At 41.0% G+C, this 27,009-nt stretch overlaps 1 protein-coding gene and 1 non-coding gene across 2 annotated transcripts; one reads left to right on the forward strand and one right to left on the reverse strand.

The window, feature by feature from the left end:
- On the reverse strand, positions 662-26,989 carry ARGLU1 (arginine and glutamate rich 1). The gene is made up of 4 exons (XM_001927201.6): positions 26,355-26,989; positions 17,977-18,202; positions 15,608-15,691; positions 662-1,492 (listed from the first exon to the last, which is right to left on the reverse strand). The coding sequence occupies exons 1-4, from the start codon at positions 26,699-26,701 to the stop codon at positions 1,328-1,330; spliced, it is 822 nt and encodes a 273-aa protein (XP_001927236.1). The 5' UTR covers positions 26,702-26,989; the 3' UTR covers positions 662-1,327.
- MIR7144 (microRNA 7144) lies at positions 26,564-26,617 on the forward strand. The gene has a single exon (NR_128460.1). It is a non-coding gene; the product is annotated as a microRNA 7144 (primary transcript).

The following is a 27,009-nucleotide window of genomic DNA, read 5'->3' on the forward strand; positions in this document are numbered from 1 at the left end:
CATGCCTATGCATCTCAGGTAGCATTTTTATATCCATATCGTTTTCCTAAATAAATGTTTTAATGCCAGCAGACTTAAAACAAACACGTAAAGATAAAGGAGGCAGATTCTAGTGTATAAAAGTCGTCCATAAGTTATCACATGCAAAAACAAAACAAAAGCTTGCAAGTTTTAATGTGTTTGTCCCAAAAATAAACGTGCAGGTACCCTACACTGAAAATGATTTGACTACCTTAGCCTTTTGTAAAAGTACAAAGCTAAGTTCTTTCTGATGGCCCACTTTGAAAATAATCTAAGATACTATAAATTTTTAGAAGCATTTTCCTAGTCTTCGTTAAGTATAATTTGTGGTGATAATACTTCTATCCTAAAGCAGAGGCACAGGATTGAGAACTTCCATCTTTTTCTGGGTGCTCAGACTTTCTTCAAGGTAATACTGTTGTCATAATTGCTGTATTGGCATAAATTAGATATTTGTAAAAAATAGCCATTAAATACTAATTTCAAGTATATTTAATGTACATATAAATCCTATGTTAGGAGTATAAATGAGAGGAAATATATACAGCATAGTTCTAGGATTTCTAGATTGTTGACCATCAAAAAGTAAACCACCCTCTTTAAGACTTAACAGAACTTTAAAGAAAATTGCTTCAACATATGAATTTAAGACTTGACTTTATTCAGCAAAATCATTTATTTACACAAGGGGGAATGCTGGTTTGATTTTGTCAATGAAATAAAAACAAACTGAACAGACAATACTGAATTGTATATGTGTATTTTGTATCAGAGCTGACCGACTGTTTCCTTACCTGTGTCAGGAACATCAAGAGCAACAGTATCTCGAAGACACTGGTTAACAAGACACCACACAAAGGTCCAGTAACACCCTGGGCGCTTCCAATGCAATTACCAACTTTTTCTTTTTTTATAAATATATAAAAAAACAAAAAGTCAGCAAAACCAGCATTATGATGTAGTCAACAGAGTGTAACTCTGAAGTCAGTGGGTCCGTAAAAACCGTATCAGATCATCCACAGTTTCAAAGTGATCTCTTTTTCAGACCACTAACACAGAATCCAACCAGTGAAAATATATCACTTTTCAGAAGACAGCAATGATCTGATAAGGATTTGACTTAATGAAAGTTAAGGGGAGGGAGGGGGAAAAAAGGAATTGCAGAGCATAGCCCCTATTAGAACAAGCTAACTTTCCAGATTTTCCAAATTAAAAAAACGAAAACAAAACAAAAAAACCACTTCAACATGAAGCTACCATACAAAGTTTTTCCATTTTTCTTTGTAAAAAGTTCAGAGTTTGCAATTTAATCCTGGGTTTTTAATGAGAAGGACAGTTTTGGCCTGGACTTCCCCTTGCCCAGGATAATTTTTTGTTCTTCTTTTTGTTGACGCTGTCGCTCTTGTTCTAGTTTCATCCTTTCCTCATGAATCTTTCTTTGTTCTTCAACAATTCTCAACTGCTCTTCAGCCTAAAAGTTAAAAGTAAAAAATTAGAATTTCAAGTCTTCTACTAGTAAACTTCCAGAAACTGGGTGACAAATTAATCAATATGAGCATACAAAAGAGCATAATACAAAAGGAATCTTGCCTAGGATTACACAGAAAGTGTCAAAGGAAAATATACTGAGGAATTAGAAAAGATTTCCTTTCTAATTATTCCTACATTTTTTAATTGTTTTAATGAAAAATACATGAACAAATTGTAGGAGGGCACTTGTATATTTTGAAAACAGAATTTCTACAAATCATGTCCTGAGATCAGCATACAATTTGTCTTATTTCCTATTTTTCAGCTGTACCTTCAATGCACCAGATTAACAAACTGTCAGTTATGAAAGTATGATTTTTTTCAGAGTATGTTAGCTACCAATTATTTAACTAAATTTATAATCAGAAAGGCATACAAAAAATTACAGACAATTTATAATCAAAAAGGCACACAAAAAATTGCAGACAAAATCCCCAATGGAGCTACATTATACTGTCAATAAACCACCAAGACACTCTACTTTTTTTCTGAAGAGAAATATAATAGGAAAACTTATTAACCTAGCTGACTATAAAATGCCATCTAATTTCAAACAGACACCAATATAATTATTTCCTGCAATGCCTTCAACTCCTTCAGTCTCAAGCAACCAACCTGTGTTCGTTTCTCTGTGATTTCCTCTTTACTGAGAAAATTCAGGCTTTTTCTCATGAGCTCCTTCCTCACCAAGTCTCTCCTTCCCACCACGTCCACTTCCTTAATTCTCAACTAGATGCAATTTTATTCCTTTCTCCCAGGGGACGGACACTAGGTAGTGGGTACTGGCGATCTGGGGTGTCACAACTGGGGGCAGGGGTGACTCCCAGCATCTAGTGGGTAGAGGAGAGGCTGACAGACATCCTACAATGCAGAGGACACACGCCCAGACAAAGAATTATTGTTACCACTGAGTTGTCCTTCTTTTCCCATCTGACCTTGATCTTCAAATATCCACTACATCCTTTGAGTGTCTATTTCCAATCAAAGCCAATTTTTAAAAGTCAGTGCTTCCACCAGCATAATTCTACTGAAATTATATTCCAGATGGTCGAAAATTAACACCAGGTTTAGTGACCTTTGTCTTCATTCTTTTTTTTTGGCCTCGCGGCTTGTGGAAGTTCTTGCGCCAGGGATGGAATTGAGTCCGCACTATAGCTATAACCAGAGCCACAGCAGTGAGAACGCAGGATCCTTAACCTGTTGAGTCACGAGGGATCTCCTCTTTACTCACACTTCCGTTCACCTGAACCTGATGTTTTAAAAATCTTCCCGCCTCCCACACATGAAACACTAAGGTTCAAAAGGTTACGGTCCTCCACCAGCTCAGCCACGTCTTTCTCTACTGATCAGATTTTTTTTTCCTGCTCAGGAATAATAAAAATCAATGTGACTGAATTATAGGCTTTATGGCAGAAGATGGGAAAGGTAATAATTTCTGGTACACTACATAAAACGTCTGCATTTTATTTTGTGGCAAAAAAACAAACAAGCCAACCCAGCTTTAAAACACGTTAAGTCACACCAGAAGAGGGTTGCTTTCCTTTAAGATGGAGGGGCAGTGGGTGGTGTAAGGGAAGGATGGGGGCCGAACGAAGGCCAGTGGGAAAAATCCGCTCTGCTCGGGTCAGCTCAAAAATGAGGAAGACTCAAACTTTTAAAAGTGGGAATTTGGTGGGCAGGCAAGATGGAAAAGTGGATCTTCATGTACTTCTCTCTCTCTGTATTTTCATAAGGCGGAACGTCCAACAGAGATGAAGGACATCTCTCACGCCCTCCTCCTAAGCTACATTTGCAGCTGGCTGATGAACATCCAACTGGGAAGCCTCTTCACTACCTTCCAAATCCCACCTGTTCAAGACTGAAACTCTTCAAGCCTAACCCTAAAACAAGCCAGCCCTTCCTATCTTCCCTGCTGCCGCCCCGTGTGGCACAACTCACTGTCTCCACCCCCTGCCCTAGACACAACCACCAGTCCTCACAATTGCTAATTCCTCTTTACATTCTCTCTTCCTATATGCCCCCATCTAGGGTTTTCCTCCCCATTTTTCCTGCCACCACACTAGGCCAGGGCCCCACATCTCTCGCAGACCTAAATTGGTTTCCTTGTTTCCAGGCCCTGCCGTTTGGCCCGGCCCACACAATGCTGCCAGCCTCACTTTTCCTGCCCTCCAACTTCTAACAGATTCCCAAGGCACAGAAAAGGCTTAACTTCCTAAATCACCAAACTACCGATGGCTTTCTACAACCTGGCTCCAACTTTGTTCTTCCGATTCTCTCTCAGACTTTCCTTTCCATTTTGCCTCCCCCCTCCCCCCAGCTCACGTATGTCAAAGTCCATTTCAAACCACCACTCTCTTCTTTACGATTTCACTGATAACTGCAAAAGAAGTAAGTCTCTACTTCTGATCATCAGTCAATTCCTGTATCAATTACCTTATCCACAGTCTTAGTAAGTCATCACATATTTGGGGTAAGGGCATTCAAGGCACTAAGAACTCTCGGGCTAAACGCATGTGCTTTGGAAACGCTTAAGACAGACATCCCAAACTCACTCTGCCCCAAGGCTCTAAGTCAGCCCCTAGCAAAGCAGAGTAGAGAAAACCCTGGGGAGTGAAGAGTCTGAACACTACAACCTCAATGCATAAGAGAAATTTATGAAAAGTACTTGGGCACTATCGACCCCAACTACATTTCATAGTACTTTTATCCAGTGATTTTATTTTCTAGCATTTATCCTATAAATACAATTGTATTCATGGAAACTGAACAAGTTTATTGCAACATAGTCTTTTTTTTTTTTTTTTTTTCTGCCTTTTTGCTATTTCTTGGGCCGCTCCCGTGGCATATGGAGGTTCCCAGGCTAGGGGTTGAATCGGAGCTGTAGCCAGGCCTATGCCAGAGCCACAGCAAAGTGGGATCCGAGCTGCATCTGCAACCTACACCGCAGCTCACGGCAACGCCAGATCGTTAACCCACTGAGCAAGGGCAGGCACCGAAGCTACAACCACATGGTTCCCAGTCGGATTCGTTAACCCCTTCGCCACGACGGGAACTCCAATTGCAGCATAGTCTATGAAAGACTGGAAAACCCAGATATTCACCAGCATGGAATTACCCCTCCTCCCCTAGAGCAATGATGTGAAATCTTAGCTACAAGACCAAGGACTGAACCCAGATCACAGTGGTTAAAGTGCCAAATCCTAACCATTAGACCACCAGGGAACTCCCCCAATATGGAACTATTAAATACATTATGGAACTATTAAATTATGTAAGATCTTTAAAAGAAAAGACTGTGTTGCTTTTTAAATTAAAAAAAAGGAAAAAAAAAAAAAAGGAATTCCAGGTGAAGGATGCAGTGTTGTCACTGCTGTGGCACAGGTTTGATACCTAGCCAGGGAACGTTCACATGGGTGTGGCCAAAAAACAAAAAAAAACAAAAAAAAAAAAAACAAAAAACCCCAAAAAACTTGAATGTGATCATATTACCTAATCAAAAAAAACGAACAAGATTTAAAAAGTAACTTCCTTCATAGACAGAAAATACTATTTCTACTGCATAGGAATTACCTTTAGATTGAGCAAAGAAAAAGAAAAGGTTCAGCTTCATTTAAGTCTATAAAGATGGGACACTGAAGTACGTGTGTGGGAAGGGGAGCTGTGACTTCTCTGGACTACAGCTAGCAGTGTTATCCCCAGCGTGAAGCACACAGTGCTAAGCACTACTGGAAGTGCCTGATAATGGAATGATTTTCAAAAATGAATCAAGCAGATCTTTCCTATCTTTATGTACAAATATTTTTATGTTGTTCTGCTGCAGCTCTGAACTAAGATTATTCAATTACATCTTGGCCACTAAACTTGTGATAATCACTCCTCAATGTTAAGTCAAATCGTTACTAAGTACACAAACGTATACATGTCAATTATAACTCAAGAAAACTGCAAGAAAAAACAGTAAAAAACACTAAAAAGAATGACGCAAATTTAAGTGTCTTTATGTAAAAAAATATGTATCTCCACATGCGCCCTGTATAAGACTTTAACAATTTTAATATATTAAAATTAACACTCAAGGCTTCTGTAAAACAAGTATCTTATGACCTGCATAATTGGTCTTTAAATTTCAGGACTTCAATAATCTTGGGAAAATCTTAATTTCTTTGATTCTTATTTGTTACATATGAAAAGAATGGCTCTAATAATAATGATCAAAACAAAACACAGATTTCCCACTGTGGCTCAGCAGTAACAAATTGGACTTGTATCTATGAGGACACGGGTTTGATCTCTGGCCCTGCTCAATGGGTTAAGGATCTGGCACTGCCATGAGCTGCAGTGTAGGTCACAAATGCAGCTCAGATTTGGAGTTGCTGTGGTGTAGGCCGGCAGCTGCAGGTCCAATTCAACCCCTAGCCTGGCAACTTCCACATGCCTCAAGTGCAGCACTAAAGCAAACAAAACAAAACAACAACGACAAACAAAAAAAACCCCGAAATGATCACAGAGTATATCACAGGGTTAGTACAGAATTAAATGAGCTAATTATGAGAACACATTGTAAAATGCAAGTAACTTTATAAATGCTAGAAATTATCCTTTTAATCCAACAAAACATTATCTGAAAGCCCAGGTATAGTGACCAAAGAAGGAAAAAAGTTATTTTAGCTCTAAGAGAACCATGTTGAACTCAAAGTTACAGAAACTTTTCCAACTGGATGCTATGTCTTGATCAACTGACAATAAAAGTAAACTTTATACAAAAAAAAAAAGCTAGTTGAAAAAACCCAAAGCAACCTCTTATTTTAATACAGTGGCTTTCGAGTGAGGAAAAACTGCCCACCTGTCAGTAAGTGTGGTATGACCCCACACCTTACTAGCTAGGTACTCTTTTAAGCCTCTTTTAAGTCTCCCTCTGTAGTAATTATCTGATATACTGCTTTGCTCTCTGCTTTGCTTCTGGTGACTAGCAGCTCCTCTCCCCGCTTATTTTGTTTCAAACATAGGCAAAAGAAAGCACCATCCTGGAGTTCCCACTATGACTAGTGGGTTAAGGATCCTGGTGTTGCTGGATTCAATCCCTGGCCAAGGAATTTCCATGTGCCGTGGGCGTGCTCCCCGCTCCAAAAAAGAGAAACATTATTCCAAATAGGGGGAGGCTATCCACGCCTATATTCCTTACAGATGAACACCAGGCTCCTACGAGGCTTATGTGGGGACAGCACGGAGACCCTGGAGCCAGCCAGCACCCACAACACTGGAGCCGGCACATGGCGGCAGGCCTTCCTAGCCACTGCATCCAAGGCCCTGTTCAGTCTCAAAAAGGCTTTCAACCCTGTGTGCCGCTCAAAAGAATGACTGGTGAAATGAAACACACAAAAGAAAACTACCCCACTGTAGCAGGATCAATTTCCCCTCCCAATATCTGCTTCTTCCCTCTCCCCTTTACAGAGGGCCCACTGCCTTTGTAAAAATTACTCCTTATAATTTTAGATCAGGGTCCTTAGCAGCAATTTCCTTTGCAAACAGGGATACTGAAATCTACTACTCTCTATGTGAAATATATATAAATTTTTACCAAAAAAGAAAAAGATCCAAAGACAGAAATACTTATCAGGGGTGATTATAGGAATGATGGGAGAAAATGAAAAATACTACAATTAGGAATCACGCCCCTACCTGGGACGTCCGTTTGTGTTGTAACCTTCCAAAAGGCACCTCCTGTGCCACTCTACCATTTGCAACTTTAATTCTTTGATACACTTTTCCCTCCATAGCAAGGGCAATACATGTACATGTCCCCCTTTAGACAAACAATGAGTAAAAAATTTTTTTAAAAAATCGATGTAATTAGACCTGATCCTTAGCAAACTCTATTACTACGATGTCCTTCATGTACAAGGTTAAAAAAATAACATCAGAAGAACTGAAAAAACCAACTCCCTCTCCCCCTGCCCCAAGCCCACGACAGTTTAGTTATTCTGATAGTCACCTCTCCTCAGGATGAATGCTGTCGTTACGGAAAAGCATTGGTTACCCATCTAAAGGGAAATCATACCACACTCCCTCTAGCCCCTTTCATTTGTTAAATTTCTCTGTTACCTTTATGACCTTAAACATATTTCTGAACTTCAACATTAGATAATATCTCCTAAGATTCCATTTTACCTCAAGGACAGAGAATTACTTCAAGGACTGAGTGATGATTGAGTTTGGTTTTGAAATATTAGGTACACAAATCACCGCCCTCCAGAGTTTTGAAGAGACTGTGCCCTGCTGCTGCCAAGAGAAATCTCATACTTTCAGGAGTTTACCATTTATGTCCTAAAACTTCACAAAACAACAGTACTACTCTGGATGTGGTCCTTGTAATCTTCTGTGCCCTACACCCTCTGCTCAGGGGAGCTCTTGCTGTCTTAACATCCATTCCCTTCTGCGAAAGTGCCCTTAGATGCCTGGTGCTCTCGCTGTCGGCAGATCAATTCGAGGTCTTCCCTGGTTCCTACAGCAGCCCTTTCCTCCCTCCCTCGTTGCTCGTCTCCCTCCCTCTGTACACCCCGATCACTCACCAAATCCAACTCTTCTCTTTCCTGTCTCCACTGCCTCCTTATTAAGTGCCCATCTTTGCACTGGTCTCAGGGGCTTATCTTGTTTCCAGTCTCTGTCCTTCGAACCACCCACACAATGCCAGTACATTAACGTCCAGAAAATTCATTAAAAAAATTGCTGCCCAGAATACATTAACATAATTAAATCAGCTTTCTATCTTATCAACTGGGAACAAGCCTCTCATTGATTGAACGTTCTTACCTAACTTGCACACCATTTCACTTCAAATTAAAATATTTAATAGATATTTACATTTGGTACCACACCACATTCTTCCATCTCTTAAAATTCTAAATATATCCTAAGTACTGTGCTATTTCAACTTACACATGCCGACTTTGCTATAAATCCCCCATTCTCTTTCCAACTGTGTTAGTTTCCTGTACCCACTGTTAACAAATTATCACAAATGGAGAGCTTAAAACCTCAGAAGTTTATTCTGAAGGCAAGAAGGCCAATACTAAAATCACTGCAACAAAAGCAAGATTACACTTCTTCTACCGCTATCTTCAAACCTCCCTATTCTTCCTATCACCTTGTCCCACATTAGCAGACCCTGAAAATCTTTCACCGTGATGTCCTCCCTTCCTTGTAGGGCAGTTGGCAGCGTTTCTGCTGATAGAACATCCTCAAAAATTCTGTGGGTCTCCCACATACGTCAGGCCCTTAGACAACAGGCTCTTCCACAGGTCTTTCCTGGATAATCACATCTAATTCTGGCTTTTGCCAAAATGACTGTGGTAACCTGTGAGTCACATGCTTAATCTCTTCAGCATTAGCAAAACTGTCCAGTCATACGCAGCCTGAGCCTTCTTTCCAGAGTAAGTTTTTCTAACGGCACACCTAATTTTAGCATCTTTTGCAACCCAAACCTAAAGTTCTCATTTATTTTACTTCTTAGCTCCTTCCTCAATTTCGCTTCTTGCATTTCACACAAATAGTGAGAAAAAAATCAGACTGCACTCTCCTTGCAAATACCTTTTGCTATATATCCAAGTTCATCACTTATCTAAGTCCTGCCTTCCATACAATACTGGACACAATTCAGTTGGATTTTCACCCACTGAGTAACAAGGAATTCCTTCTCTCCAGTTTTTTTTTGGGGGGGCGGGGGGACATGCCTATAGCATGTGGAAGCTCCTGGGGCAAGGACTGAACCTGTGCCACAGCAGTGAACCAAGCCACTGCAGTGACAATGCCAGATCCTTAATCTACTGCGCCACAAGAAAACTCCCGTTTCTAATATGTTATACATCTGCCTCTGAGCCCTAACAAGAAGTGCCTTTAAAGTCCATATTCCTACCAACAGTCTTTTAAAAGCAGTCTGGTCATTTTCTTCCACGTGCTTCAAAATTCTTCCAGCCTCTATCCCACGAATTCCAAAAACTCGTCCACATTTCCAGGTGACAAATTATCACAAACCAGGTAGGCTCGAAACAACACAAAATTGTTCTGAGGGCCGGAAGTCCAAAATCAGGGTTACCACACCAAAAATGGAGGTGCCAGCAGGGCTGTGCTTCCTCTGGAGGACCTGGGAGAGTCTCCTCCTTGCTCGTCTACCTCCTGGTGGCTGCTGGAGTGACCACCTCACTCCCATTTCCAAGGCCAGCATCCTCACCTCTCCGCCTTGCCTCTGACTTCCCCTGTGTGTTTTGTGCTAACATCTCCCTCTGTCTCCCGTTATGAGGCATTTAGGGCACAGAGATAATCCAGGATAAATTCCCCACCTCAAAAACGTTAACTTTATTCGTATCTTTAAAGACTCTTTATATAAAGCATCATTCACAGATTCCAGGGATTACAATATGGTTATCTTTTGGGGGGAGGGGTAAGGGGACTATTTTTCAATCTACCTACTAAATAAATATTAAATTCTTCCTTGGGAGTTCTCACTGCGGTGCAGCGGGTTACGAATCCAACTGCAGCAGCCTGGGTCACTGTGGAGGCACTCAAGCCCCAGCCCAGCACAGTGGGTTAAGGATCCAGAGATGCTGCAGCTGAAGCACAGGTTGCAACTGTGGCTCAGATTTCAACCCTGACCCAGGAAATTCCATACACCGCGAGTGTGGCCAAAAAAATTCTTACTTACATTTTTCTAAGAACTCTTTTCAGAGCTCTAAATTGTAAAGTGTGATATGGTTTACTATAAATTTAACTATGTGCAATAAATTTCATATACAGTCAACTGCAAACACAGTACTATTTTTTCTCCTCTCTCAAACTGGTGAGATACCAGGTATTACAGCGCGCAATGATCACGGTAAATCTCCCTATCCGGCGCAGGGATAAGAGGAAAACTATTCCAATTTAGAGGAAATACAGTGTATATCGAGAACTTCAGGGGATAGTTTGAGTTGTTCTTCCTACAGCCTGAGGTTTTCCTGCAACTGAGAACATTCTGCTCCACAGCATCACCTTCGTTTAGTCTGTTTCCCTTTCTGAATAAATGAGATTCAAATATATCTCAGAAAACTACCTGGACAATTTCCCAGACACATCATTAAAATAAAAAAAAATGTGTGAAAAAAAAAGACTTTTTAAAATTTTAAAATACTACTTTTAACATTTTAAAGAAAATGAATTTCTCCATTGTACTAACAACACCCTTTCAAATATTTGAAGACAGCTGTGCAGTGCCAGTACTAACCCAAGAACTAGGAACCAATCTGCCAAAAAGCCAGGCCAATCCACATTTCGATTAATTCTTATTTGATTTTTACAAATCAAGCATGTTTGAGTTGGTTAATATTTTCTTGCCTCCTTATGGACAGGTAAACAATTTGGAATTGGAATGAGCAAAAATTCCTCTTGGTCTGGATGACTTAACCTGTCTACCATGTATGAGAGGCCGTATGTGTTCCTTATTTCACACATTACTGGGACCAATCTTTCAAGTTTGTCATGAGAACCTACCTAAAAGTTAATCTCAGTGTGGCTTAAATTTATTTTCTTTACTAATTATTCTTATCTAATCATAACAGTGATATATATTTAACTTGTAGAAAACGCACAAACTGCATAAAAGTGTATTACATATAAGCTTATCAATTAGAGATAATTATTCTTAGCACTTCGGAATAGTTTTCTTTTTTTTAGGGCTGCACCTGCAGCACATGGAGGTTCCCAGGCCAGGGGCTGAAGAGAAGCTGTAACCGCTGGCCTACACCAGAACCACAGTAACGTGAGATCCGAGCTGTGTCTGCGACCTACATCACAGCTCACAGCAACGCCAGATCCTTAACCCAGAGCAAGGCCAGGGATTGAACCTGTGTCCTCACGGATGCTAGTAAGCTTGTGTCCACCGAGCAACAATGGGAACTCCAGAAAACCTTACATTTTACATTAGGAAAAATCAGGTCATATGTGAGAGTTTTGTATTTAGCTACTTCCCCTAAATTATCAAATTGCTTTTTGACTACAGGAAAAACTCGCTGTTTGTACATGTTATAACTTATCTAAAAACCTGGGCAATTTTTAGTACTCAAATAACATGAGCAAAACATTTTTGTGTTTGAGTTGATTGGTACCCGATTCATTTTCCATGAGACAAATTCCAAGGAACAATTAACATTTAAGGTTCCCGATGTTTACTGACTTCGTGTTATTTTCTAAAATGGTCGTAATCCATTTAAACTTCCAGGATCACTAGATAAAGGGTCTCTTTATAGCATACCCTTTCCAACATTTGGTACTAATGAGGAGTCTTTTCAAATCTGTCATGCAGTATTAGAGAAAAAGAAAAGGGGGGGGGGCATTTCTTTGCATTCCTATTGAGATTGGGATTTCTTTTCAGGAGTTTATTACAGCTATTTTTCATCTTACTTATATGAGTTACTTATTTTACATCTCAAAGTAGGTTTTTCTTTTTTTTTTTTTTTTGGTTTTTATCGATTTAAAAAAGATCACTGTGTTACTCTTTCAAAGTTATAAACAATGTTTAAGAAATCTCCCCTAGGGTACTTTCTTCTCCAACCTGTCTTTAACCTGCTTTGGAAACCTCATCTCCGGAATTCCCTCCGTGGCTCAGTGGCAATGAATTTGACTAGTATCCCTGAGGAGGTGGGCTCAATCTCTGACTTTGCTCAGTGGGTTAAGGATGCAGCATTGTTGTGAGCTGTGGAGTAGGTCGCAAGACGTGGTTAGGATCCAACACTGCTGCGGTGGTGGTGTAGGCCGGCAGCTGCAGCTCTGATTTGTTCCATACCCTGGGAACCTCCATATGCCGCAGGTGCAGCCCTGAAAAGAAAAGGAAAAAACAAAACCTCATCTCCCATTACTTATCACACAAACTTCCTACTGCACATAAAATTTGCTTATTACATCAACAACTACTTTTCCCATTATCCCGAGAGATCCCACACACTCTTGCTTTCTTCTAATTCTACTTGCGTAAAGGCCTTTGGCCCTATTTCATTTCCCCAGACTCTTGTCCCCAGCCTGAATTCAACTTCTAATTATCCATCCAGGCCCAGCTCAGGGGTATCGATTCCAGAAAGGTTCCCAGGGAAAACTATGTCAGTTATTATCTCACACAGTTCACACCATTTACCAATTAGTTTCATATTATTAACTTTCCTGGGAGTTGTCCCTGTCTCCACAATTAATACATTAAAGTCTTTAAAAGAACTTAACATCTTGGCTATTTTTAATCTTCAAAGTGATTTTTTTTTTCTTTTCCTTTTTAGGGTTGCACCTGCAGCATCTGGGCATTCCCAGGATAGGGGTCGAATCAGAGTTGTAGCCACCAGCCTATACCACGACCACAGCAGCGCCAGATCTGAGCTGCATCTGTGACCTACACTACTGAGCCACAACGGGAATTCCTCCAAATTGATTTTTATACACATTAGTTTTTCAAATAAATTATGTAAATAGTCACTTAGCCACTCCTCTTCCTTCCTTGATTTCTACAAGAAAAATACTTCTCATTTAACTTATACAGAAAAATGAACAGGTCTACATTTCCAATATGCATATAACATAATGAAGCAAAGAGAACTGTTGGTTCAACAAGATATATATACTACCATGACTGGCATACCCAGGAAAATCTCATGCTGTCTACAGCACTCTATTAGATCCTTCTATTTCTTAAATATTTTATTATTTTAATGAGACTTTCAACATACTCTATGTGGCATTTCCTAGTATACATGTATAAAGACTAAAGAACCACGGGAGTTCCCTTCGTGGCACAGAGGAAACTAATCCGACTAGTAACTAATCCACTAGTAACCACTGGCCTGGCTCAGTGGGTTAAGGATCTGGCATTGCAGTGAGCTGTGGTGTAGTCGCAGACATGGCTCAGATCTGGCACTGCTGCGGCTATGGTGCAGGCCAGCAGCTATAGCTCCCATTCGACCCTTGGCCTAGGAACATCCATATGCCAAGGGTGCAGCCCTAAAAAGCAAAAAAGCAAAACAAAACAAAAAATGGGACTAAAGAACTATACTCAAAATTGAGAGGAAGAGGAAAGGACTACAAAAACGAAACTTCAGTATGCGCCTTGCATCTTTATATGTTAACATTTTTTTGTCTTTGCCTATTCATGGGATACTCTTCTTTCCCTGCAAGTATATGATCAATATTACCAAATAAAAATGAATTTTCTCCACATCAACAATTTATGTTTTCAACTTGTCTGAACACATGAATGAGTTATATCCATATTTGTAACAATTTTTCCTCAAATTCAAGTTTTTTTCTCTAAGATATCTTTTCACTGAAGTTTTATTGACAACATGCAGAGGTGAACTCAAATGCTCTAGTGCTAGTATGGCCCACGGAGCAACGACAGTGCAAACTAATCAAAATCCACAAGATCTGTGGAAGTCAAGAGTAACCATTTTAGAAACTTCTACAGCAACCTGACCTCATTTTTCTAATAATTCATCTTAACTGATTTTTGCAAAAGCAGAGGTCTGAGAAAGACTGAGATTAAAAGACAAAAAATCTGGCCAATTACCACCTGAGAAACACTGCTCTAGAAAATGCTTGCTGATCTGTTCTCCAGTAATGACACTCAGGAGGCTGTATTTGTATGGGTTGTGTAGGGAAACAAAGACGGGATGCGGGAGGAATAGAAGGAGGCCAAGCTGTCCTTAGGCATCAGCCAGCCACCCCGGGTCAGAAGGGATCAAGAGCTTCTCGGGGTACAGCAAGTTGAGGAGCTCTGCTCCAGCGGTCACAATCCGGCACTTCAGGGCACCCACAGTGAACTCCCTATACTAGACAATCCCTTACACCACGTTCTAAGAAGAATTCTATCCCATGCCGGGTAATTTTGCTTCAATGTTTTAAATTTCAATTATCCCGTTCCTCTTTTCTGTGAATATCCATTCCTTAGAAGCAAGTTCTTTCAAAGTTCAACCTTAAAAACTAAAATTAAGATGCACACTTCCCATCATCTCACTTCCTCCACTGAGATTCTCTCATGTGGAATCACGAAAAAAAGCATTATCGCATACTTATTGATGAGCAGATAGTGATACATCTTATTACGACTCTTTATCCATTTCATATTCGCAGGGTTTTTTCCTACCTAAGCAGTTTTTAAGGTCTTTTCATTGGTAAAGCTGGAGGAGTAGGTCTCTCTCCTTTCCCCGTGGCTTTCATAAGAATCAGAGCAGTGACATTAAGAACCCACTGTGTCATGCGCACTAAGCTGCTTAGGATATCTCCAGGTTGGCTCTTACCTGAGACAGACTATCTTAAAAGTTCCTGCTCCAGAACCAAGCCCTGGCTGGTTGAACTTTCACATTCTTATTCCCTACAGGACAATGTTTACAGTCCTCCTTCCCTCGGATCACCCGATGGGACCCACTGTTTATTACAGAGATCCTCCCAGATCTTTTTCTTTGCCTTCATACAGTCAAGAATTTGGTTTTTTTCTAAACACCTTAGTTAGAGCTTACATCTTGGTTTTTCCCCTGGTCTACAGATAACACAGCAGCAAATGTCTACCTATGGCTGCCTTATTTCTAACTGGACAAAACTTGTCTACAACCAAGAATCTGTCTTGGATCATGTCTTCATTCCTAGGGACTAAATGCCACTAATCCCCATTCATCCTACATAAATTTCCTTCTATCTCTGGTTTATATTCTTAATGTGAAGTAAAATTCTTCATGGGGGGGGGAGTTCTCCCTTATAATATGTCTTACTATTCTTCTTTGGTTTTTGATCTATGTATATCTATAGTCCTTTAATTCTAGCTTTCTTTTTCATCATACTGAGAATGCTTCAAAATAAATTCATACCCTTAATTGGGAAAACCCTACTATACCAAAACATTTATCTACTTTTTTATTCCACTTTAAAGGGTAGTATATGTTACAAACAGACAAGTAAGTATTAAAATACACAATGGGAAAGAAAACTAGACGTGATACGTATTAGTTTGTCTATTTAAAAAATTAAAATATTTCCACGTATGCTTTGTACATACCAGTTTGGCTTGTGCTTCTGCAATTTTTCGGTTATTCTCTTCTAGTATTCGCTCTAGCTCCTCACGTTTTGCACGTTCTTCCTCCTAAAGGGGAGGACATGTTAAGATGTTAGGAAAATAAAATGTTTTTTTAATTGATTCAATATTTACTAATCTTCCTCTGAACTTCTTTGATCTGACTTACAGGGTAGCTTTATAGCCACCTTCTGTCTGACAAATGATATACTGTGCAGCCACTAAAATTTGTTTCTAGCACTAAATTTAAATCATCCCTCCCAGTCCAAACAGCAACCAACTAAACCCTCCCTAATGATAGTCTCCTGGCAATTATTACTAATACTTTAATATCACACAAATCAACAAGGACAACTACAAAACTGGATAGTATTTACCAAATTAAAAAAATAATATATAAAATATAAATAAAGTGAATATTTGTCTCACCAATTATGTATACCTACGTATTCTTTACCTATACTCCTTTAATCAGCATTAAAAGTTGAATATTTACTGTCTTGTCCAGTGTCCTGCAGAGTGTGCTCCTCGGCTGCCATACGCGCCAGCTTCCTCTTTAAAATGATTTGTACTGTTAGCTTGGCAATACCTGCATCAGCAGCTCAACCATTTATAAAGAAACAACATACAAGGAAGGCTGAGCTGAGGAATGCAGATGTTTATGGTAAGAAGGAACAAAAAATGTAATTCATCATTCCTAAGGCAAACAATTAATAAGAAAAATACATTTACTGTTAGTGAAAAATACAAATGGTAATCCATACTTCATGGAACTAAGGGCTTCTTCCATGGGGAAATGGACTTAACATTCAGATGTTGACAATTTCTAAAGGCAGCTTATCTTGTCATCTACAGTCTGAACTGAAATTCAGGAATCCAGGGGGTGCATGGTCAGGAAATAAAATTCTGTAATTTATTTTTTCTTGGAGAATTTAATGAGATTTTATAATGCAAACTATATGAAGATTGCTTGATGGTTTGGGCAGTGTTGAGATCACAGCATACATATTCAAATGATTTTAATATTTGGAAAGATTGTCAGAGGGGTGTGTCCGTGTAAAAAAAAATTGTTAATATGAAACAAAAAGCAAATGAAGAGAAAAAAATCTTCCTATGATTAATAACTCGCTACAAGACAGCACCATTACTCCAAAAGTATCTTCATTATTAAAAGCACTAATAAAAATTTCATATATTCAATTGCACAGTCTGTGAAAGCCACCAAATATAAACATGTTTACCTAGTTAAAGACAGCACCAGGGAAAAATGCATTTGCAAGGCTAACCTTACTGGAAAAGATTGAATATGATATCAACTTGTCCACAGTAATGCCAAGATAAATATGACGCGTCACATATTTTGAGTCGAATATTGAAATTTAAGAAAATATTTCACCTACAGGATTTCCTACAGCACACACCAATAGAATTCATATTCATTATGAAAACTATGTTGAGGAACATTCAAGGCTGCAAGGTAATAATGGGCCTTGAGAGTTTCAGTGACTTTTAACAAGTTTTAGGATCCTGGAGTAATCAGTGCAAATAAGCCATAAAGCTTCAGTAGCAAATTACTGTCTCACAGAAAGACATTTTCAACTTCTGCTCCAGCTGCTGATAAAACAAATCATGTGTTTAGCTTGACTCCAGACAAGGACAACCTGTTCCTTCATAACTCTCTAGAGAAAAAAAGGAGTTGTTAGTAGATACTAAAAAAGTGGATGAATAATCTGGACATTTTTCCTAAAAAGATTCTTTGAAACACATTAGGAAAATGGAGGGCCTTATGATCAGAATGCTTGATTAGTCCATTGTGTTGAAGCAGGATTGGGGGTAGGGGGTAAGGGATAAAAGAAGGAAAAAAAGAAGAGCAAGAAAACCTATTTATCAAAAGCAGGTGCTGTCACTCAACGTTAGGCCCTGCTCTTTTTAATCTGACTGAAGGCAAAAAGCCTCTCACAGTCTAGGTAATAAGAGTGATAAACAGAAAAGAAGAACACACAACCACAGGTGGATTTTTAACCTTTTCCCTTTACCACTCCCTGTCTTCCCCCACCCTCCCAAAAAAGAATATAAGTCCTGCAGCCATGGCAAAAGTTTCAAACACTTCTCAAATATGTAAGCCAGTTTCATTAAATCAAAACGTATCCTTGAATATGTTTTATGAAAATAACTTTTAATATCAGTCAGTGCATCTTAATAGGCTAAAAAAATTAACTTCCACAGCAATGTTAAGTTTAGATGAGAAAGGAATTAGTCTGTATTCCATCTCTTTCTGAACTGAGCAGGAGGCACACCCAACACTGAAAGTTTTGCCATGGACTGTCTCTACTTTCCAAACGACCGAGCGTTACCTCTCTGGCTTTTTGTGCTGCAAGCTCAGCTTGTCTCTGTCGCTCGAGTTCTTCGAGCAACTGCTTTTCCATGATGCGCTTGGCTTCCTCCACCCTTCGGAGAACTTCTCGCTCAATTTCATCCTTCCTTTTCTCCAATTCTTCCTCTACCCTTTTTGCCACCAATTCTTCTACTCTTCGTGCTGTTTCTTCCTCGATGAGTTTTTCTTCTATTTCTTGCTGCCGACTAGCAAACAAAGTGGGAAAAATGATTTAGATAATGTAAGAAATAAACCTAGTAACTGAAACAGAGCTAGTTTTAAGTCTGTAAAAACAATGAGTTGATTATATATCTCTATGATTTTACAATTCATTTGTAACAGTCAAGAAAAAGATAAATACCCAGATGTTAAGTGATACAGAAATGCACATAAATACAAAATCATGTTTTATTCCTCTATCACTTTAAAGTAAATACAAAAAGGCCAATATGTACAAAGAGTTTAATACATTATTTTTAGGACCCTAGAGTAAACTTGAAACAGGAAATCTATTTTTGTTATCAGCTTTATAATAATAGGACAAGCTGCTATATCATGACTTGCTCATGTGCCAATCCATTCAGTCTAAGGGGTGAGCTACAAAGAAGTTAGGAGAAACTATCACGGAGCAAGCAATCCAGGCCAACTAAAATCAGTCTCCCCCTCCCCTAAAGCAAGGCGAGAATAAAGAGATTCAGACTGCTAAAGCAATAGTACTGTAGCTTTGAGCAAAAATATAGACCAACTTATTCAGATACTGAACTTTATACCCTTAATTGCACCTTTTCTTTCTTTTGTTAACCAACTTTTGATTACAAGCTTTTCCAGATAGGGGAAAGAGGATGAAAATATATTTTTGTTATTACTTCTGCTAAAAAGTTTAATAATGATATTGTTCAACTATTTTAATCTCCTTCAGATATCATATATGAGCTTATTTACTCAAAATGAAATTCTATGTCGAAGATATGACATTTATCAAGGCACTGTAGTGGAAGCCTTTCACATTTTATAGCAATGATCTCCTATGTTAGCCACTAGTCACATATGTCCACTCTGAACTGTAGTAGGAAGAAAAAATAAAAGATCTCATAAATATTTTTATTTGATTATATGCTAAAATGACAATATTTTGAGACAGATTAGTAATATATTAAAATTATCTTCACTAGGTTTTTTTTTTTTTTTGGTCTTTTGTCTTTTTTAGGGCCGCACCCACAGCATATGGAGGTTCCCAGGCTAGGGGTCTAATCTGAGCTATAGCTGCTGGCCTACACCACAGCCATTGCAAGATGGGATCCAAGCTGTGTCTGCGAACTACACCACAGCTCACGACAACACCGGATCCTTAACCCACTGAGCGAGGCCAGGGATCGAACCTGCAACCTCATGGTTCCTAGTCGGATTATTTCCATTGCGTCACGACAGGAACTCCTTCACTAGCTTCTTTCTAATATAGAAAATTTTAAATTACGTATGTGGCTCACATTTATTTTTTGAACAGCATTATTCGAGACAATAATTTTTGCTGAATGAATGCAGAGACTCTGGAAGTATAACTACATCCTAAAGAGATCAATCAATCTATTAATGCTTCAACATTTTCATGATCCACAAATCATGGATTAACAAATTAAACAAAACCTGTAAACTTTATACCCTTTGATGACCTACGTATGAGAGGCATTCCATTTATTTGTTTAGTAAAGACGTTACAGTTTCTAAGTGGCCTTTAAATATTCCAATCCACTTCAATGCCAGTGAGGGAGGGGGGGTGATTCAATTCCCACTCAAGCGCTTTTGTTCTCAACTCTTGTTACTCATTCACGGTAGTACCACACTAACACCAGAAGGAGAAGAATGGGATCTAACATTCTGAATCATATGTTTCTACATTTACAACCCACCCATCTCTGCCAGGTAGGTAGTAGAGTTGAGAAAGTGTAATTTGTTAGGGTCTAGGTATCTGCAATAACCATTCGGAAGATTCTGTTGCTTGTTTCTTAAATCTCTTCCCCAACACTGAATCATTGGTGACTTTCATTGGGGAAAAAAAGAAAATAGAACACGAAAGCCTAACGTATAGCCTATAACTACACTCCTTTTAACTTCCAATAAGATACAGGGTAGTTTCAATAAGCCTTTATCTACAGCAACTGAGTAAAAGAGAACAGAAATCCACTCCAATGCTAAAAATGAATTACCAGGAATATCTAAAGGAAAGCGGGCAGTGATTTTGAAGGAGATTAAACTACATTTCAAATATAAAAATGTTGTTTCTCTACTTCAGCCAAAGAGAAAAAAAGAGTAAGAGATAAAACAAGTAGGGCTGACAAGTGCTGAACCTGTAGAGGTGTATGATGTTTACACTAATTTACTTGTAAGTTGAAAAGTTTTCAAAACACAAAGTTTTGAAAGTATACACATCCATACATACATTTTGTTTGTTGGTTCTTCTAAAATTAGTAAACGTAGAGACATCTAAGGAGAAAAACTTCAAAAATGGTACAATTCAACTCCTAAAAGGACAACGTAAACCAAATTCCAATTAAAACTTCCCACACAAAGTAAAGAAGAGGGAGAAGAATGGGATAAAGCTTTGGGTTAGCTTTTCAGTGGAAAAGCTGTCTAATTAAGAATCTGGAAAAGGTGGAAGGGACCTGAGACAGATTCAGGGTTTCTGTCAAGCAAACAGCCCCTAAGCAATAACAATACAGCGCAATGCCTAATGGTGGCCACATTTCATAGATTTGGTCTGTAAGGAGAAAATGAGCCTAAATAAATCCAGTTTATTACTTACAGCAAAAGCCAGATCAGCAAAGTGTCAGCTCCCTGTCTCTGCTCCCACTGATGGACAAACCAGAGGGGCCAGGTGACAGGCTGTGCAGGCAGTAGGTGGCTGCTGCTAAGGAGTCACTTCTAACTATAGCTCAGCAGCTTTATAGCCTAAAGGGGAGGGCAAATGGAAACTCCCAAGCTCAACAGAAATCAGGAGGATGAGAAATGGCCTACTAGAGTTTCTCACAAGGCTGCTTATCTCTCTCTGTTCCTGGAGGAACCTCAGGGCCACCCCACCCCACCCCCGCCACACCCCCCACGGGACTATGATTATTACGCCTTGCTTGCCACTTCCTACACGGAGACAGGCAAGGTCAGGGCACCGGAGCAGAGCTGTCCCCACAGGTATTATCAAGGATATAACTTCTGTTGTTGCTGTTATTCTTGGTAAGGTTAAAATGGCTACTTCAGTAATCAGGAAACAAATTTAAATCAATTTTTACACTTGGTTTTGAAAAAGTTAAAGCCCAATATTGCTTTAATTCCCCTCCCTGACACCACCCAAATCCAGAAAACCAAAGGACACATAAAACAACAGAATTCAGCATTTGGGAGACAAACAAGTCTTTACTGAACAACCTACTATGTACTAGATGCTGCACTAGAACCCTGAATCCCACTAATACCTACTAATACTCCCTATATTTCTGTGACTCCTCAATTGAATTTAGAAGTATTACTATACAAGATAAAGATCCGCTGCATGTTTCAGCGATTTCTGTTTCCACAAATGCACAATGATATAAGGCACAGAACGGAAGGAAACTCTGTAATAACATGGCCTTGCTCTACCACTTAGTCAGGTGTGATGGGGGTCCAGTGGATAGTTCCTCAAATTAAGAAGTCTGGTTCATTTTTATTGATGACAAATTTATTACAATGATGAAGTAACTTCATAGGAGGTGCTAAAACTTTTTCAGAAAAAAAAAAAAAAACACTTTTGTCATTAGTATCTTAGAAAAGACATGTATCATCTAAAATCACTGCCTATCCATCCCTTAAACTCTTCTCACAGGAGCTACCACTCTTGATGTTCTCCTCTATCGACTCCTCTGCTGAATCCATGCCCTTGCTAAGACTCTGTGCCACTAATGAAAGGGGTAAACCAGAATCTTCAAGTTTTTCAATAGAAATGGTAGAGAGCAGGTCGTCATTTTCTCTCTGCTCGCGGATATCTTAAAAACACAAATCAAAATCGACTTTAAAATGGCAACCATTAAAACAAACAGCAAGGGCTCAGGAATACAGCACCCATTAAAAGAGAGTGTGACTTTGTACAGAGCAATGGGCAATATGAATTTTAAACGTCCTTAAAATGCACAAACTCAACCCTCAGAGATTACTTCTAGGAACTGCTTTATAATACTAACAAACAGCATTTACTCAATACTGAACAGACAGCAAATGCTCTGCCCAAAGCTTTCTACACCATGGCCTCCTGAACATCTCTGATGGCTCAGGAGGCTAACCAGTTTCAGATTGCTGCATGTTGCTGAGAGGTGATGCTCAACCCAGGTGACTCCAAAGCTACTCATTTTAAGCTCAATACTACCCTACACTGTTTCTCTATCACAAATGTGAAAGGGAAAGATATCCAAAAAATTCAGCTACCAAAATACTTAGAAATTGATAAAATTCTCATCAACCTGGATTGATCTTATGTCCCATGTCTATCTCAAAGCCCTAACCTCCCTGGTATAAGTAGTTTCATACACTGAATCTGCTCTCGCAATCAGTTCAAGTGTGCTTCTAAGAATCACTCATATAGATAGATCCCAGTTCACTTTAGATACTTAGGAGGCTCTCAATCTGTCATGCACTTGAACACTAAATACAATGCAAACCTAGATATCAAAGGCTATAGTCAATTACTATGTCATTAACACTACCTTGTTTGCTCCAAGTCATTTTCAGCTGCCCGTTTTTTCCAACAGTTAATACAACACACATAAAGCACCTCAAAAATAATACCTATGAAAATAATAAGAACGCAGGGGACGGGGAGGAAAGGAACACTGAATGACAAGCATCTAAGGAGACCTTTTGGACTAAATTTTCAATTACATAAATTAAACGAGCTATTCAAAATTGAGAAAAAAATTTTTTTTCTAATTTTAAGGTCTGCCTTTTATTGCATTAAGATTATCACCTGTAAGGTCACTTCTTAAATCCACTAATTCAGTCTGGCTGCATGTACGCAAAGCAACATTATTTACTGAGTCCCATCACATACATGCCAAGTATCACCTAGACACTTTATTTTATTTATTTATTTATTTATTGGCCATTTCTTGGGCCGCTCCCGCGGCATGAGGAGGTTTCCAGGCTAGGGGTCTAATTGGAGCTACAGCTGCTGGCCTACACCACAGCCACAGCAACGCCAGATCCAAGCCGCGTCTGCAACCTGCACCACAGCTCACGGCAACGCTGGATCCTTAACCCACCAGGGATCGAACCCTCAACCTTGTGGTTCCTAGTCGGATTCGTTAACCACTGAGCCACGACGGGAACTCCCACCTAGGTACTTTAAATGCGCTATTTCTAATCCTCATTACAAACAAGACAGGTATCTCATTTTCAGATAAGAAATCAAGCTCACAGGCAGGGAAGCTGTGAAAGCCCTCAGAACTGCAAAGGGCAAAACAATCCAGGGTCCAATCTTACTGAGACTTTCTCATTGGTTAAGCCCAATAGAAAATTTTCACTTTGCGGCTTCTCGACCTGGACCTCTTCAAGGTACACAAGATAGTGTGTTCTTCTGGCACCTTGTCCGCTCTCTGGACCACCACACACCAGTCTTCCTCCACCAGCTGTAGACGCAGACATTCCCCAGGGCTCTTTCGTTCAGAGAACCAGGTGCTCCTCCCTCCACACTCTCCCAGCTACTTTCAATCCTTCCCCAGGCCTGTCTCCATACCACCCTCGGATAACTATGTCCAAAATCCAGTGTCTATATGTCAGAAGAGCCAAGTGGAAACTCGCTTTGACTCTTCCCTCTCCCATTCTGACATGTTAACTAGTGTCTGACACACAGGAGTACTTAAAACATCTGGTGGCTGAGATGCGAGAGCCACAATGTAAATTTGAGAGCTAACAATAATGCTCTATATCCCTGATGTTTCACAACCAATTTTATTTGTCCTAAATGTTTCTAAATCTGCTCCTTTCCCATTCCAACAACTGCTCCCTCACTACTCCTATGTGGACTTACTGTTTACTTTCCATCCCATATAGCATCTGATCTGTTTAAAACCAAACTCAAGCCACTTACCTGCTTAAGATCTTTCTGGTTTATGGGATGGACTCCAAGCTCCTTCAAATGGCAGACAAGACTCTTCCCATGATTCCCAGCCTCTACCTACCTCTCCATGACTCTACCACCTATAGAACCTCATGTTCCAGTCAATATTCCCCTTTCCACTCCATCCCAAGCCCACTGTGCACCCCTCCCTTTATTCTGGCAGGGGAGAGGGGCCTCCCTTTAGGTCCACGTGAATCCTCCTTTGCCTCCTGTTTTTACCAGCCTTGGCTCTCCTTCCTTTTGAGAACCAAGGTGTTTACCGGTCTGGGATGCTTCCTTTTTACAGTCTTATCACTGCCACTGAATTTACTACACTGTCTTCAAGCTAGATCAAGCTTTTGGAGAGGGGTCGATCATCTTTAACAGCTCCTGGCATAGTGCCTGGCACTTATTAAATGCTTCATAAATATTAGTTGAATGAACCAACCAACAAGATTCGCACCAGTAATTCTACCCATAGCCATGACTGCAAAACCTAGGTCTTTCCACTGTCTCCTTTGCATTATTAAGCATTAAACCGTATTAAGCAGTGCTCAGACCATATTAAGTAGTACCTACTGTGTGACACACAGACATTCAGTGTACAGGTGCCTGCTAGCTCTGCCTCTCCTCCCTTCAGACACACGAATGGCAGTGTGCTTCTTCATCAACTTGGAATTCATTTCAAGCCTGGATTTCTCTGCGACTCATGTGTAGCCCACTAAATGCACTTAAGGACTTGCATACCAAGTTTCCTTTCACTCTTCCTCAAAGTCTTTCTGGTGAAGAGCAAATCATTACCCTTTGGAGGTATCCTTTGTTTTCACAGGGAAAATATTACTTCAGAGATGTCTTGGATAACTTTTTGAAAAGTTCATCTGTTCAAAGTTATTTGAAGTCAGGGATCTTGCTACAAACCAAAAAAAACCCCGGGTTCTACATAACCAAGATTTGTTGTGACACAATTACTTGTATTGGGTTTTCCTGTGTACTGCTGACAGTTCTAAGTAAAGGAAACATGAAAGCGCTGAGCGAGTTTTCAAGGAAGGCAGCGAAAACGCTCTCCAGGTACTCTGTAACAGTGCTCCAGTCCCTACTTAATGATCTGCTTTTAGAAACAAGCTCTGCTGGAACATCCACATAACACAAACCGCACCGCAGAACTATTTAAAACCCCTACACAATTCAGTACACATAAATTTGCCTCAGGAAAATTCTACATTCATAACTTTCCTGACTCAGGAACACTTAAAAACTCACACGGAAGAACTGAGGAAGACGGCTTGTCAAACTTGGAGTCAGCAAATCTAACTCCACCTTCCAACCTGGCTTTGGGAACGAATACCCAGGGCACGAGAGTAACTATGGTCTTGCACCAAAACTCCACAAGTGAAAGCCAAAATTTCATTAGTTTGGGGTTAATTTGCACCATCTCTTAGATCAAAGATACTTGAGAGGTGACTCTTCCGCATGTGATCAGTGCAAAAGTAAACATTAAAGTATGTTCCAAACGGCAGGTATCCCCAAGGGGAAACGAACAAGAAGGCACCAAAGTTGCTGCAGAGAAGTATTGAGGCAAAATCCCTGAAAAGAAAAAAGACGGAGCAGGCTTTGATTGGGACGGCGGCTGGGACTGCATTCAAACACCAAGGCTCATCTATGTGGCTGTACACTTAGAAGGCGTGCACTCTGTTTTCACGCCTAAAACCAAGAGGAGACCCGAGAAAGGCGAAGCGACCGCGACGTCTCTCAACAGGAATACACCGAAGCAAAAGGTCTCGTGTGGGGCATCGCGTTGCACTACCCCAAGTGTTCTACGCCGGAGAATCCCTGCGCAATGCTTAAGATGCAATGCGAGAACGCTCTCGTCCAGAGGGCCTGCAAACGCACCCCTCCACGTCCTCGGGAAGCCCGGCCCTCACCGTCCGGGGCCCACGCCGCTCCCCAACCCCACCGTGAGCTCCACCCCCTGCTTCCGGGACTCGCCTGCTCCTCTCGCGCCAAAATGCTTGCTCTCCTCTCAGCCTCTCCAGCCTGATCCCCCCATTCTCCTTCCCAGCCAACGTGGACGTCCGTGCCGCACCGGGCTTCCCCGACGCCGCCGAGGACGCTGGCCCTCGGGGCCGGCTCCTGCGACCCCCCTCGCCGCCTCCACCCCCGACGCGCCCACCACCACCCCTCTCCCCGCCGCCTCCCGCTCCCCGCGCCGCCCCGCGCCCCTCCCCCCCGCAGGTACTCACATTTTTCGCTGCCGCTCGAACTCCGCTTTCTTCTCCTCCTCCTCCCGCTTCTGCTTCTCGTCCAGGCTGCTGCGCTTGCTCACCGTGCGCCCGAAGATGTCGATGCGGTCGGGCGGGGACGACGCGCGCTCCCGGTCCCGCTCGCGCCGGGACACGGCCGTGTTGGTGGAGCGCGAGCGCGAGCGCGACTCCCGCCGCCGGTTCCGTTTACTTTCCCGGGATTTGGAGCGCTTCCGCACGCGCTCCTTGTCCCGAGACCGCGACCGCGACCGGCTCCGCTTCTTGTTGTGTTTGCTGCTCTTGGTGTGTTTGGAGCGGGACGAGCTGCGGCTCCGAGACCGGCCCATCCTTCCGGGAGACGCTGTGACCAACCGCTGGTTTCGGGCCCCGCACGTGCCCGGCTACCCTCGCCTTCGCCTCCGGACTCGGGCTGGTCGTCCTGTGGAGACCGGGGAGAGGGCAGCTGTTACCCAGATGACTTCGTGCCGCTCCCTGAGGTCAACGGCCGCCACGAAGGCCGCTTGAAACGACAAGGCCGCAACGCCAGGAGTTGCTAAGATGGCAGCCGCGGCTGCACCGGCCGCCCTTCCCACAATGCCCCGCGCGGAACGCGCCGTCGCGCGAGCCCCGCCCCCTGACGCTCCTGGCGGAAGGC

This window comes from Sus scrofa, chromosome 11 (genome assembly GCF_000003025.6).
Source record: "Sus scrofa isolate TJ Tabasco breed Duroc chromosome 11, Sscrofa11.1, whole genome shotgun sequence".
In the NCBI taxonomy this organism is placed as follows: Eukaryota; Metazoa; Chordata; class Mammalia; order Artiodactyla; family Suidae; genus Sus; species Sus scrofa.